At 40.7% G+C, this 14,971-nt stretch overlaps 2 protein-coding genes across 2 annotated transcripts in view; one reads left to right on the top strand and one right to left on the bottom strand.

Moving 5' to 3' along the window:
- The window catches only part of KCTD18 (potassium channel tetramerization domain containing 18), a 41,109-nt gene extending 32,039 nt beyond the window's left edge, over positions 1-9,070 (bottom strand). Inside the window, exon 1 of the mRNA XM_040642224.1 lies at positions 8,964-9,070. The gene's annotated coding sequence lies outside the window, so the exon portion shown is untranslated. The remainder of the gene's footprint in view (positions 1-8,963) is intronic.
- A 5,297-nt stretch (positions 9,071-14,367) lies between these two features.
- SGO2 (shugoshin 2) overlaps positions 14,368-14,971 on the top strand; it is a 40,036-nt gene continuing 39,432 nt past the window's right edge. Inside the window, exon 1 of the mRNA XM_040642207.1 lies at positions 14,368-14,500. Coding sequence (XP_040498141.1) covers positions 14,368-14,500 — 133 coding nt within the window. The remainder of the gene's footprint in view (positions 14,501-14,971) is intronic.

Raw genomic sequence — 14,971 nt, 5'->3', positions numbered from 1 at the left:
TTCACAATGATATATAACAGTTATGATTTCTATTCACCAAACAACTCAGCAACACATGTATAATGCAAAAATCTCAGGACATGCAAAGAAACATTGTAGAAAAACACTAATAGTAGGAAACTTAAATATACTACTTTCAATATAGATGAAGTAAATAAAAAATAAGAAAGGAAAATAGATATGTAAAAAGCAAAATCAATAAGGTAGATCTTAGAGATATATTTACTATACACCCTATAAACAGAGAATACAATAGTAACAAAGAAGATAAAATATTTCAGACCAAAGTTATCAGGAAATGTGCAAACCTTAAAAAAGAAAAACTTTAAAGTACCCCTGAAAGATAGAAAAATGGACTTGGACAAATGGAAAGACATTCCATAATGTTATAAAGATACTGGTTTTCTCTAAGTTAATTTATAAATTTGATAAGTACCAACAGAAATACCGACAAGATTTTTATGGAGCTAGACAAGTTGATATTAAAATTCACTTGGAAAATAAACATGCAAAACTAGCCAGGAGAATGCTGAAAAAGAAAAGTTTATGAGAGGAGACTGGCCCTACCACTCATTAAAATGTACTGTAAGTCTGGCTTTTATCATTCATGGTGCTGGTGCATAAACTGACAGATAGACAAGTGGAATAAAATAGAAATTTACAGAAATAGATCCAAATACATATGGCAATTTAGTATGTGATAACCATAGTATCTCAAATTATTTGGGAAAAGGTGGCCATTTTAACAAATATTTTAACAAATATAAAAGGCAGACGTTTTAACCAGTGGGAGAAAGGTTTGCTGGTTTGCTATTTGGAGAAAGATAAAATTAAAACCGAGCGTCTCACTGTAATGGAGAATAAATTCCAACAGGACCAGGGATATAAATGTCAAGGATGAAATCATATAAGTACTAGAAGAAACCATGTATGATTTTCTCTATAACCTGGATGTAAGAAAAGACTTTCTAACTATGACTCAAAATTCAGACATAGTAAAAAATAAAATTGATAAATTTGACTATGCTTAAACATTTTTTGAACAAAAAACAAAGAGAAATTCCTGTGAGAGAATTTACACACACACACCTTTTTCACTTATTTCTCAAAAATATGAAAATACATTCAAACTCACTCATACATGAAATGCATATTCGATCTACCCTAATATGAATGTTCTATACACAAAGTTAGTGATTGTAGTACTGTAACTGCAAAATATCAGAAAAAACTAAATTCTCATACACAGGAGAGTGTATGGATAAACTATGGTACATCCATATAATGGAGTACTATGAAGGTATGGAAAAGAATGAGGTCATTTTCTATGAACTAATATAGAGTGATTTACAGGGTATTTTGTTAAGTGAAAAAAGACAAAAATGCAAGAATTTTTACAGTATGTCACTTTTTGCATAAGAAAGAATGGGGAATGAGAAAACCTACACATATCTAATCAGTTGTACAAATAGAAGCATACAAATCACAACAAAAAAAACTATCAAGATTAGTTACCTGGAGTTGGCTTAATAATGGCCACCACAGTTACCCAGGTGCTAATCCCAAGAACCTGTGAATGTTACTTCATATGGAAAAACTCTTTGTAGATGTCATTAAATTAAATATCTTGGGGCGCCTGGGTGGCTCAGTCGGTGAAGTGTCTGCCTTCATCTCAGGTCATGATCCCAGGGTCCTGGGATCGAGTGCTGCATCTGGCTCCCTGCTTTGCGGGGAGCCTGCTTCTCCCTCTCCCTCTGCCTGCTGCTCCCCCTGCTTGCGTTCTCTCTCTCTCTGTCAAATAAATAAATAAATAAATAAAATCTTTAAAAAAAATAAATAAATATCTTGAGATGGAGAGATTATCTGGGATTTTCAGGGTGGGTCCTAAAACGTAATCACAAGTATCCTTGTAAGAGGCCTGCAGAGGGAGATTTGACTATAAGCGGGAGAGAAGGCTGTGTGATGGAAACATGGAAAACAGACTCACATGATGTGGTGGTACTGGTTTTGAAAAAGGGGGAAGGTACCCGGGATCGAAGAATGTGAAGAATGCTGCTCTGGACGCTGGAAAAGGCAAGGGAACAGATTTTCCCCATGAGCTTCCAGAGGGAGCACGCCCTTGCTGACATACTCATTTTAGCCCCAGAAGATTTTGTCTCAGACTTCTGGCCTCCAGAGCCACCAGAAGGCAGATTTCTGTTGTTTTAAACTGTTAAATGTGTGGTGATTCGTTACAGCAGCTGTAGGAAACTATTGCAGGCAGTAAGGAAGTAGGAGTGAGAAAGGAATAGAAGAAAGGAAGAGTGCTACTTCTGAATACATATATTCATAAAGTGCTGACTTCTGGAACTAGTTAATGTTCCACATACTAAAATTCATAAATGAGTATAAACATACATGCATATAAAGATAGGGAACAAACTAAAACCATATACAAATGGACATAAGTAAACTTAACCATAATTCAAATGAATAATGTAGTCAGTCACCCTGAATAGACGGGAGAAAATTAATGAATCCGAGTAACTTTAGATCACAATATTTGACCACATTGCCTTAAGCAAAAGATTAAAACAATAACAGTAAACAAATATTCAACTCTAGTGAGTCAAGTTTTCACAGTGATGGGTTAGCAATTCTGAAATTTCTCCCTCCTTCTACCCGGGCCCTTAATATTTACATCTGAACTGAACTATTCACTAGAAAATTAACTCATTTTTTGATGTTTTATTGCCTTTGTCCTGCCTTTCTCTTAATATAAAAGGCCCCTTTCCATACAATGCAGCTCTCATCTGGAAAACCCCTAAAGGTCCTTTACAGCCCCTGTACTGGTTTTTCTGAGGCTACTGCAACAGATTCCCACAAAGTGGGTGGCTTAGAACCACAGTATGCTCTGAAAATTCTGGTGGCTGGAAACCTGAAATCAAGGTATCAGCATGGCTGCACTCCCCTGAAGGCTCCTGGGGGAATCTGATCCTTGCCTCTTCCAGCTCCTGGTGACCGGTTGACGTTCCTGCGTGTATGACTGCATCTGTCTCCGCTCCATCCTTCTCTTGTGCATCAAATTTCTCTCTGCCTCTCTCTTAAGAACACTTGTGATGTCCTATAGAGCCCACTTGGATAATCTAGGATAATTTCCTCAGCTTAAGATCCTTAGCATAATTAAATCTTCAAAGACTTTTTCAGGGGCGCCTGGGTGGCTCAGTCGTTAAGCATCTGCCTTCGGTTCAGGGCGTGATCCCCGAGTCCTGGGATCGAGCCCTGCATCGGGCTCCCTGCTCCGCTGGGAGCCTGCTTCTTCCTCTCCCACTCCCCCTGCTTGTGTTCCCTCTCTCGCTGGCTGTCTCTCTCTCTGTCAAATAAATAAATAAAATAAAATAAAATAAAAGACTTTTTCAAAATAAGGTAATATCCATGGTTTTGCCCTATAAAGTAATTTTCACAAGTTCCAGGGATTACGAAGTCAATCTCTCTTTTCAGCCTCCCGCAACCCCCTGGGTCACATGAACTGTCCTCTGTTGGCCCCTGGATCTACAACTAAACAGGAATCACTCTCCCCTCTGCTACTATTGTGGCAATGAATGGGAACCACCTCGTATTGCTACAATGACGTGTCAGATGTACTGGTCTCTGAAATTCTTTGACAGCACCAACTTTCCATCAGTATAACCTCATAGGTCCTGTTAGCTGTTTATCCTTTTTTCTAAATAATTTCTATCACTCTCTATATAGTTCATTACTTACAAAAAATGGCAAATATGATTTTAAGAAAACCACCTATGTCATCTATCTTAATAAAATTAAGATGATGGAGAAGATACATGATATTTTATGAGTTTAAAAAATTACTAGTTATCCCCTTACTGAGAGAAGTACTTCATGTTTGCTTTAAGGGTGAACATAGCAAAGTTTTCTACAACCAGCTCTTATGATAAGGATTTAGCTACGTACTGGTACCACCTTGGCTGAATAAAATTTGATTTGGTGAACATATTTGTTTGGGCTTATTTATATTCACTGTCGAGATTTTTACATTGGGAGGAATCTGCAATTGTATTTCTCTTTTCCCTCTTAAATTCTGTGGTGTTCTAGTCAGTTTGAAACCCGTGCGTTTTATTTTTCTTTCTATGACTAACTGTATCCTAAGAGGCCCTTCCTTTGTGTAGTGGTTGATATAACAGCTGAGAGTCTTAGGCACAAACTAATTCTTTCCTTTCATTCTGTTAGAAAAACTACTTATAGGAGAAGTACCAAAATGTTTTAAATGTAGAGATGGCTTTTTCAAAAGGAAGCGGATGTTTTAAATAAAATGATAGTTCATAGTCCTACACTGGTATGAATTCGAAAGCTTGCAGAGCGCTTCTGTTGGCAAACTCATCTACGTCTACAACATCTGGTATTTCACCTCTTCTTCCTGCCTCAGAGCAGGAGGTGACCCTTCAGCCCATGGCTTAGCCCTTGTTCCAACCTCTGGGTCCACAGAAATCTGCGCCACCCCTCGCCACCTCTTGCCCATGTCATTCACTCTCCCTGTCTACCAGCTCCTCCCTCCACCCTGGATTCCCCTGCTGCTTTTGTCAGTTCTCTTTTTATCCATAAAGAATTGTCTGCCCACAGCGCTGCATCATCTCTGCTGGGAAATGAATGACTTCCTGACTGTTCACCCCCAGGGCTGTTCTCGCTCCCGTCTTCTACGGGGTAAGACAAGGCTGCCTGGCCCCTCTGAAATGAGTTCTTCCCTTGGCCTCCAGGAAGCTTTTGTCTCCTCCTACCCCTCACTGCCTCCCTGGCTGTCCTTTCATCTTTCTCCATGTTGATGTTTTCTACCCTCTTTGTGCTTCTATGCACCCTCCCCCTGGAACTTAATCAACCTCTGTGATTTCTATTACCCTTCGCTGCTGACTCCCAAATCCAGATATCTCTTTTGAGTTCCATGTTTTTTTTTTTTTTTTAAAGATTTTATTTATTTGACAGAGATAGAGACAGCCAGCGAGAGAGGGAACACAAGCAGGGGGAGTGGGAGAGGAAGAAGCAGGCTCATAGCAGAAGAGCCTGATGTGGGGCTCGATCCCAGATCGCCGGGATCACGCCCTGAGCCGAAGGCAGACGCTTAACCGCTGTGCCACCCAGGCGCCCCTTGAGTTCCATGTTTTATATCTATGTGCCTGCTGGACATTTCTACCTAGATATCCCAAGGGGACTTCAAACAGAATTCATTACTATCCACAACCACCATTCCTTTGCATTTGCAGTGAGGAGTAGGAGGAAGAATGGGTGTGTTGAGGAAGGGTGTGGAGAAGGTCTCTTGGGACCCTCTCCAGCAGCCAGGGGAATGTCCATGTGGAGAGAACCCTGGACATGTGGGCTTCAGGGCCCTGCACTGTTGGGTGGGTATGTTACCGTTAGTCTGTTAGTAAAGCTACTGAGCACGACGGGCTGACTTTTCAAGCCCTCCCCAAGCCTCCAGTTTGTATGGTGTGGATTTCATCACAGGAAATCTTGAGTAAAGAAATGTTTGAACCTTTTTGGAAAAACCTGTGGAGGCACAGGATAGAGATTGGGAAGTAGACCCAACCCCTGTCTCTCAGGATAGTCCAGTCCCTAGACTAGGGGAGCGGCAGTGAAAGAGCCCCAGTGAGAACCACTGAAGGTCATCTAGCCAGACAGACCGTTAGACAAGACCCCCGGTTATTTTACCCTCCCCCAGAGAAGCCTCCCCACCACACACACATACACCTAGGTCAGAGATAAGAATGCTTAGCGCCCCTGTTACATATTCCCTGCCCCTGCCAAAACCAGAGAAACAGTGTTGAATCATCTTAAATCTCTACTTATCATAATGTATGGGAATGGATTGTTCGCTTGTCTGCCTTATCCCTTAAGGAAAGAGGATTTGCCTCATCCATCTTCACCTCTAGCATAATGCCAGGTGCCAAAGGGACTTAAAAATAAGTTAATTGAAGAAAAAGAGGAGGCTGGTAAGCAGGTAAGATGGGTAAGTTTACATGATGAATGCCAAACCTTGAAACTAAAGTGGCAGATGACCAGCCACTTCTGCCACTGCCTCCGTTCAAATTCCGTATGTACCGCATACTAAACTGTGCAGAAGTTACTTAAAATTTTTTGTGTGTCTCCGTTTCCTCAACTATAAAAAGGAAACAATCGTACCTGCCACATAGGATCATTGTGAGAATTGAAAAGGCATATAAAGGGCTTGACACAGTGGCTAGGACATGAAAAACCTTGATAAATGTTATCTGCTGCTGTTAGGATTATTACCTATCCCTAGCCCGGCACAGCAGGAAGTCTTTTCAGTGAAGAAATAGAAATAATTACTGTGGGGCTCCTGGTGGCTCAGTCGTTAAGCGCCTGCCTTCAGCTCAGGTCATGATGGGATGGACCTCCGCATCGGGCTCCCCGCATGGGGGGGGCTGTTTCTCCCTCTCCCACTCCCCCTGCTTGTGTTCCCTCTCTCACTGTCTCTGTCTGTCAAATCAAACAAAATCTTAGAAAGAAAGAAAGAAAGAAAGAAAGAAAGAAAGAAAGAAAGAAAGAAAGAAAGAAAAAGAAAGAAGGAAAGAAAGATTGTAACACAGTAGCATAAAATACTGAAATGAACCTTTTTCATTCTTTTGGCCGCCCAGCTCAAAAGCCCTTCCTGAGACTAGATGGGAGGCAGAGTTGGCCTCTAAGAAACTAAAAAAGCCAGACCTAGACTTATGTTCAGGACTCTCTTCCAGGTAGAGTTTGTAGCCTCTGATCCGGGCTTGACCAGTCAGACACACCCAACTCAGGCCTAGCAGCCGGAGCTAGTGGTGCCAGGTAGAAGGGATGGGCAATTTGTAGCATCGTCATGCCCACTTGTTCCAGAGGTGGCAACAGCGGAGGTCGCGGTGGTGGCAGGCAGGGCCGCTGATGGCTGTGTAAGATCAGCAGTATCCTTGACGACTGTGCTGGTACCATGACTGTGGCTGGGTCTTTGTTGCCAAGTCCCTCTTGTTCCTGTTTTCAAGCCCACATCTCTATCCTCTCCAGAAGTGCTTTAACCCACCCAATGCCCTTTTCTGCTTCTGCCAGCCTGGGTTAGTTTTTCTTGGTGTAATTCAAACTGCCAGATTGATACAGATGATCAGATCAGATGGTTTAATAAAATGTAAGTACACTATTTCTATTTTGTTTATTGGTTTATTGATTTGCAGTGTGTCTTCTACTTGATTCCTGTTCAGGGACTATTTTTCTTAGATGATTTTCTAGTGTGGGGGTGGGGGGCAGGACAATCAAATTTTAATTGGCTGGAATATACCCTTAGGGGGAGAAAATCAGGCAACTAATGAATGTAGGAATAAAGGAAAATGGAGGGAGAGGAGCAAAATCAGTGCCTTGTGCAGGAGAGTTATCATAACAGAACTGAGAGCTCATTTAATTTAACTGGTTTACCTTACAGATAAGGAGCCTGAAACAAAGAACACACAGCTAATGCATGTTCAAGATAAAACGAACTGTACCTTCACCCTCCTAGTTCAGGGCTCCTGCCTCTATCCATTATACCAAGAGGCAAATGACCTAAAAGCAAGCTCAGATCAGGTTAAATTCAGTTCAATTAATTATACCTTTTAAGCTTATGGTTGCGTATGAAAATAATTTACCTTTTTCAAGAGCTTTTTATAATTTGCAAAGCATTGATTCATTAAATTCTCCCAACTGCTCTGAATAAGATAATCGTCACTTTTTTAAAAAGACGTGTTGGTATTTATGTCTTGAAAAGGTTTGTAACATTTCTTTTACTTCTGACTGCTCTCCCTTTGATTCATTAAATTCTCCCAACTGCTCTGAATAAGATAATCGTCACTTTTTAAAAAAAGAGGTGTTGGTATTTATGTCTTTAAAAGGTTTGTAACATTTCTTTTACCTCTGACTGCTCTCCCTTTTCTATTTGTTTTGGTTTTGAAGTTGTAGCTACAAAATAAGTCAAGAGGAAAGCAATCTTAGTATATTTGAACAAAATGGTCTGCTGATTGGAACCATCATAAAAATATATCGGATGTTGTTATTAACCTCCATATTACAAATGAAGAAACAGAAGCTCAAAGAGATTATGCGACTTGGCCAAGGTTAAATAATCGCTAAATGGCAGAGCCATGACATGGTTCATTTAAAAAACATATAACATATATTGAGCATTTAATGTGTCAGGCTGGGTAAACAAGATATAGTGCTAGTTAATCCCTAGATAAACTGGAAATTTCTATAGCCAGTATATTACATTCTAAACCACTTTTATGGAAGATTTTTACTGAACCATAAACTGTAATTTTAGCAGCTGGCCAATCAATAAATACTCTTCTACTTACACAAGATTCATGTAGCCCGACTCTTTGGTCACTGATTTTGAAATATATTAGACTAAAAAAATCTAACTCAGAATCATACACTACATAATTTTTCTGGATTCTCTCAAGTAAAATGGAAATTTGTGATTCTCAAATGTCCCCAAATGAGCAAAACATTGACATGAGTATGAAGTTGACTGCATCACTATATAAGCAATTATTAAAATCTAGATGTAATAAGCTATTTGCAGTTTGTTTTTTCAGTCTAATGTCATACAAAGAGGAAATTCTATTCTCAGTATAGTTTTTCCAAGTTTTTCCATAGATTATGAAAGTCACTTGTAAGAGGAAACCTAAGCTAACTGACTTGGAACATAAAGAGAATAATATATTTTTTAATGTAGTTGTGTATAACGGAAAATATCGTTCTTGTACATTTAACTGAACCAAACCATTTGTATAAGACCTAAATGAGATCCAGGGTTTTCAAAGAAATTTCATTGCCCCTTCCTTGAGCAAGTTGAAAGAAAAATGGGGTGTGCTTTTAAGTGAAAACTAAATAAAGATCTTGCAAAGATGGCTGTCCAGCCGTTTAGAAATCTAATAAAGGTATTTTTGTTAAAGGAATATTACCTTTTGGGTCAAGGCATCAGAAAGCAGTACAACGCCGCCCGCTCCAGGCCCGGGCAGCCAATTTTCCTCTCCACGAAGAGCCCCAGGCTTGCCTGGCCACGCCCACTCTGTCCCTCAGCTCGAGGTCCCGCCCCTTCCACCTCCCACTTCCTGGTAACCGCGCTCCTTTGCGCGGCCTCCTCGGGATCTGATTGGCTGATGTGTCAACCGCCAACGGCTGCGGAGTTTAAACCCAAGCCCTAGCCTCCGGCGTCGAGCTCCAGAAGCTGGGTGGTCGTCTCCCCCACGCTGAAAGAGCGGTAAGTGAGGGGCTTTTGGAGTGGCCGCCAGCTGTCTGAGGAGATCCGTGCCTTTCCCGGCCGAATCTCCCGGCGCTACCTTCCAGAGACCTCTCCAGCGAGCCCGGGGCGGCTCGAGGTCCCTCCCACCCTCCGCCCTCGGGTATGTCGTACTGCGGCCCTTGTACCAGCTCCGAGGGGCTCCTTGGGGGAACCCGTGGTTTGAATTTAACTGGTTGCCTCTCGTGCTTTCGATTTTGCGCCCGGCTGGGGGGGGGGGCGGGGGGGGCGAGCGACCAGTTAGATCACCTCTTTGAAAGAAGAGATTACTGTTTTTGTGAGTGCACTACTCCCTGAATTTTAAGAACATTTTCTACTTCATTGTGAGCCCTTCATAAATATCTGTTGGACGAACGTTAGAGACTGCTTACCCACGTTCTTGAAGGAGCCCTCTCCTTTGGAGGTGTCGTTTAGAAGGAACGCTGGCTGAGGGCGAAGGGGTATGGAAGACTGGGAAAAACTTAGAACTTAAACTGGGTCTTGATGTGCAGGTAGGATTTCGGTAGGGAATAGGGACGATGATTTTTCTAGATGACGGATCCAATTCAGGAGAACCGGTTTTGGAACTTAGTGTTTCTGATTTAGAGTTAGTTGGGATGATGGCCAGACAAGAGCTACAGAATAAATAATAAATAACTCTTATTAGTGAGTGCTGACTATGTGCCAAGTCTTGTACTAGGCACTGTAAATACATTGGTTCAGTTAGTCACGACAATGAGATGCCCCTACTTTCTCGAACTTTGTAAGTCTAAAAGTTGAGACTTAGAGATGTTAAAATAACATAGCTATGAAATGTTGGACCTGGGATTCCTAACAATCCCAACCGCTGTTATGATACTTCATTCTCTATATCGCAAGTCACCCGTGAATGGTACTCCAGTGGCCTGGCTTAGGTTCCTAAAGTGTTACTTTGTGAGGTGGTTAATGTGGAGGGTGACAGGGCAGTGTTAAAAGGAAGATTGATTTCTGGCTTGAGCATTTGGGTGATTACTAGTGCCATTTATTAAGTTAGGGAAGTAAGAACCAACTTACTGGGGAGGACAAATTCAGCAGTGGTTCCCTAATTAGCAAAATGAGATTTGATCTTTCTGACTGGATTTTTTTGGGAGATGGACAAGATTTCTATGTTAGTATCCCTTCAGAGATGTGAGATGCAACCATTTGTCTGGCATTTCTTTATGTGCCTATGTTCTGTCTATGGAATAGGTGGTGATCTTTGATTTTACTTTTTTTTCTTTTTGGCAAAACTTTTAGAAGAAACATTGAGCCTTAGTGTTGTAAGGTTCCTGGTTAAACTTCTTCCTCATTGCAGAAAATTCCTCTAAAACCATCTTCTCGTTATTTGCTTGACATCTCCCAACATCTACTCAACATTTGCAAAGGAGACTCATTCCAATATTGGTCAGTTTTTAGTATTTGAGACTTCTTTCATTTGTCCACAGTTGTTTTCTTCAACAAATGTTTATCCAGTAGCTACTGTGTGCCAGGCAGTCTTGGCTAAGGGTCCAGCAGCAAACAAACTTGACAAAAATCCATGCCCTCGTGAAACACATTTTAGTAGGAGAAAACAAACAATTAAATAAGGAAATTATGTGATCTTATATTAGACACTGGTAAATCAATGGCAAAAAATATAATAAGTGAAATGGGGTCAGGTGTGCAATTTTAAATAGTTTGGTCTGGAAAGGCTAAGATAGTGATACCTGAATAAAGGCTTGAAGACAGTGAGTAAACCCTGTGATTACTTGGAGAAGAGTTGATACAAAGGAAAAAAAATATAAAGGTTCTGCAGTGGGCATATGCTAAGGTAGCTAGTGTGGCTGGAGCTTAATGAGCACAGGAAGAGTGGTGAAGAGGTCAGAGAGGTACTGGATGAGGAATTGGGGAAGGGGAGAAGTGCCAAACTGTGTAGTACCTTATAGGCCATTGCAAGGATTATGACTCTACTCCAGTGAGATGGAAAGCCACTGGAGAGTTTTTAACAGGAGTGACATGAATTTACTTAAGTTTTAAAGGGATCATTTTGGTTACTAGGTTGAGAATTGATAGTAGCAAAGAAGGTGGAAACAGGGACAACTTTTAGGTAGTTATAGCAATGATGTACATGGGAGAGAATGGCAACTTGGATCAGAGTGACAGTGGTCGGTGGCCCATGTGGACATGTTGTAAAAGCCAGGCCAGCATACTAATGGTAGAGTGGATGTGGGATGTAACAGAAAGATGTTTCTGAGCTGAGCAAGTAGAAGGATGGAGTTGCTGTTAAATGAGATGGAGAGGACAGAGTGGAGCAGGTTTGGGTGGGGTGAGTTTAGGACATGTTAAGTTTGAGGTACATATTAGACATCCAAGTTAGAGGCAGTTGGATAAATAAGTCTGGAATTGATTTGGGATAAGTCACTGGCATTAGATTTAAAAGCCAGAGCACTAGAAGATACCCTCATGGGAGTATATGTACACAGAAAATAGATGAGACCCAAGGATTGAGATCTGGTGCACTCCAATGGTAAGAGATAAAGAGATAAAGAATAATCAGCAGAAGAGACTTAGTGGTCAGTGAGGCAGAAAAAATCCAGGAGAATGTGGTGTTTTGGAAACCCACTAAAAGTATTTCAGAGAGAATGACCTGATGTCACATACTATGATTAAAATCATAGATCAGTTGAGAACTGGATCTTGACTACTATATCTGATTTAGCAACATTGTGATTTAGTGACTTTAGTGATCGATTTCCATCTGCTAGTGGTGAGAGCAACAACTTGATTAGAGTAGATCAAGAAGGAATGGGAGGGGATGAATTGGAGACAGCAAGTATGGAGAATTCTTTAAAGGAGTTTGCTGTTTGAAAAAAAAAAAGGAGTTTGCTGTTAAGAGAAACAGAGATATAGGTCATGATCCCTGGGTCCTGGGATCAAGTCCTGCATCGGGCTCCCTGCTTGACGGGGAGCCTGCTTCTCCTCCCCCCACCCTTGTGCTCTCTCTCTCTCGCTTGCTCTCTCTCAAATAAATAAAATCTTTAAAAAAGAGAGAGAGAAACAGAGAAAGGGTAATAACATTCTAGCATCAAGAGATCACTGGTATCTTCTTAAATGTTCCATTTTCATGCATTTACACATGCCATTCTTACTTCCTGGAATACCCTTTCTAATCTTGATACCTGACAAGTTCTTTGTTTTTAAGACTTAGTTATTCATTCAATAAATGTTTATTGTGTTCATATTATTTGTCAGGCACTGGTCTGTGAGCTGGGAAATATGTCAGTGAATAAAACAGAAAAATCCATAGCTTTCTGGAACTTAAATTCTAGTTGATAGGAAATAAGTAAATTCTGTAGTATATTAGATAGTGATTTAAATGCTATGGAACAAATAAGGGTAAGAGTAATCAGACATGCTGAGGAAAGGAGTTACAGTTTTGAAAGGCCTCACTGAGAAGGTGACATTTGAGCGAAGACTTGGAGGAGAATGAATGAGCCATTTCTGTATCTGGAGGAAGAGCTTTCTCAGTAGAGAGAATGACCAATACAAAGGACATGGAGCTGAAGAATGGCTGCCATTTGTCAAGCAGTTAGAGCTTGCTGACCAGTGTGGCCTAGAAGGAATGGGCTAGGGGACAGAAGGAAGAGTTCAAATTGGAGAAATGGGAAGAAGAGCTGATGGTGGAGGGAGTTCTTAACCATTGAAGAACTTCAGCTTTTATTCTGAGAGAAATGGGAACCAATGGAGAGTTTTAGATTGTGTAGACTAATAAATACACTGTAATGAGGGCAGCAGTGGAAGTAGGATTAGAGGCTATTACAAGAATTCAAGTGAGACATGTCAGCGCCTTGGTCTAGGCTGATAGTAGTGGAGGTACTAAGGAGGTCAGCTTCTAATGTACTGTGAAGGTTGACTGGGACATGAGAGATTTTTGGCCAGAGCAGCTAGGATGGAGTTTACATTAACTGAAATAGAGAAGGCTCTGAGTGAAACAGGTTTGGGCAGGTTAAGTTTGATATGCCCTGTTTAGTTATTCAAGTAGTACTACTTAGTATATGGACACTAATGAGGGCATTTGGGGGCCTAACTAGATATAATCAGGAAAGTCTCCCCATCACAAGATCCTCAACTTAATCACATCTGTAAAGACCCCTTTTCCACATAAGGTTTAGAATGACAGGGACTGGGACCCGATGTCTTTGGGAGACCATTTTTTACTATTGCAGAGCTGGAGGAGGATTAGGATGAGGGAGCTGAGGGTGACCTGAGAGCCTAGAGATTCTGTTATTGATATAAAGAGGATAGTGAGATTAGTCCTGTGGATTTATGGCAGGTAATGGGGAGAGGCTGAGTATTAGGAGGTAGGCAGGCATAGGTAACAGTGTTTCTTCTAGATCTCTGAAGCTGGAGGCAAGGAGACTTGGGGAGGGAATGGGAGTTTTGGGAGGTTGGTCTTGTCTAAGTACGTAGCTCAGCATCAACTGTGCCTTCTCAGTAAAACCTTTTCTGGTCCTTTCCTCTACCCAGGCAGAGTTAATTACTTTTATGCATTGTGTATTATATCCGTTATTCTTGTCACAGTATAATGTGATTATCTTCTTCTTTCCACTATTAGACTAGAGTCAAATAGACCCTAACTCTAATGGACAAATAGATACTTCCAAGATTTCCTGCTTACTCCTCCAAATCAGCTAGCCTCCAACCCCATAAAATTAGGTTTATCTGTTCTGTGCATTCACTAAGGTTACACTTCTTACATCGTATCAAAATAGGATCTGTACCCACTGTAGACTCTGCATTCCATGACTATGTGTTCTGTTCCCAGTGCCTAACCTAGCTCCTGAGGCATAGATATAGTAAGACAGGTTTGAATAAAAAAGTCATTTACCTTTTTTGGATACTACTTTAAACAACTTTTGACTATACACGTACTTTCAGATTTATGCAAAGGGTTTTGCAAATACTTATATACAAACAAATTATATCACCTAAGTCATGATTGTTACCTTTTAGAATGTATTTATGAGTTATCCTTTTTTCTTTTATTAATCAGTACTCTGATTTCTTTCTTTTTTGTTTTTGTTTCAGTGATGGAGCACACAGTGATGGACACTGGCTCACTTTTTACTTCAGGAATTAAGAGACATGTGAAAGACAAAAGAATTTCAAGGACTGGGAAGCTGAATGTTTCTCTTGCTTCAAAAATCAAAACAAAAATACTAAGTAAGTGCCATTAGTTTTAAAGTATGCTCACATTTTTACTTTCCCTTGGAGAATTGATATAGTATTTGGTACTTTATTTTATCAAGTATAGAAATGACTAAAATGACTATTTTTGTTAACAGATACATTTTGTCCATTCAATCCTTCCTGTATCCTGCAACTCCTATTACTTGAGTGGTTATGATGATTTACCCTCAGTGGTGACAGCAGAATTTTCAGGAGTAAGGCTGGGGTAGCGTAAGGCAGCTACCTCCTACACAGCAAAGAAAATACCAATGTGACATTTCCAGAAAAGAGCTAAAAAAAAGTGACAGATTGTTCTAGCATGCTGTAGCAATAGGATGATGGGTGATCTAGATGTGGTTGACCCAAATAAGAGTGTTGTAGTGGGTGATTTTCTATAGCTAAAGCTTACTGAGCATTTTGGAGATAGGGTCGCATGGATTCTGGAACTAAGATTTTATGAGGGGG

The sequence above is a fragment of the Ursus maritimus genome, unplaced genomic scaffold (assembly GCF_017311325.1).
Source record: "Ursus maritimus isolate PB19 unplaced genomic scaffold, ASM1731132v1 scaffold_1, whole genome shotgun sequence".
Lineage (NCBI taxonomy): Eukaryota > Metazoa > Chordata > Mammalia > Carnivora > Ursidae > Ursus > Ursus maritimus.
This window is presented reverse-complemented; position numbering and strand designations above follow the sequence as displayed.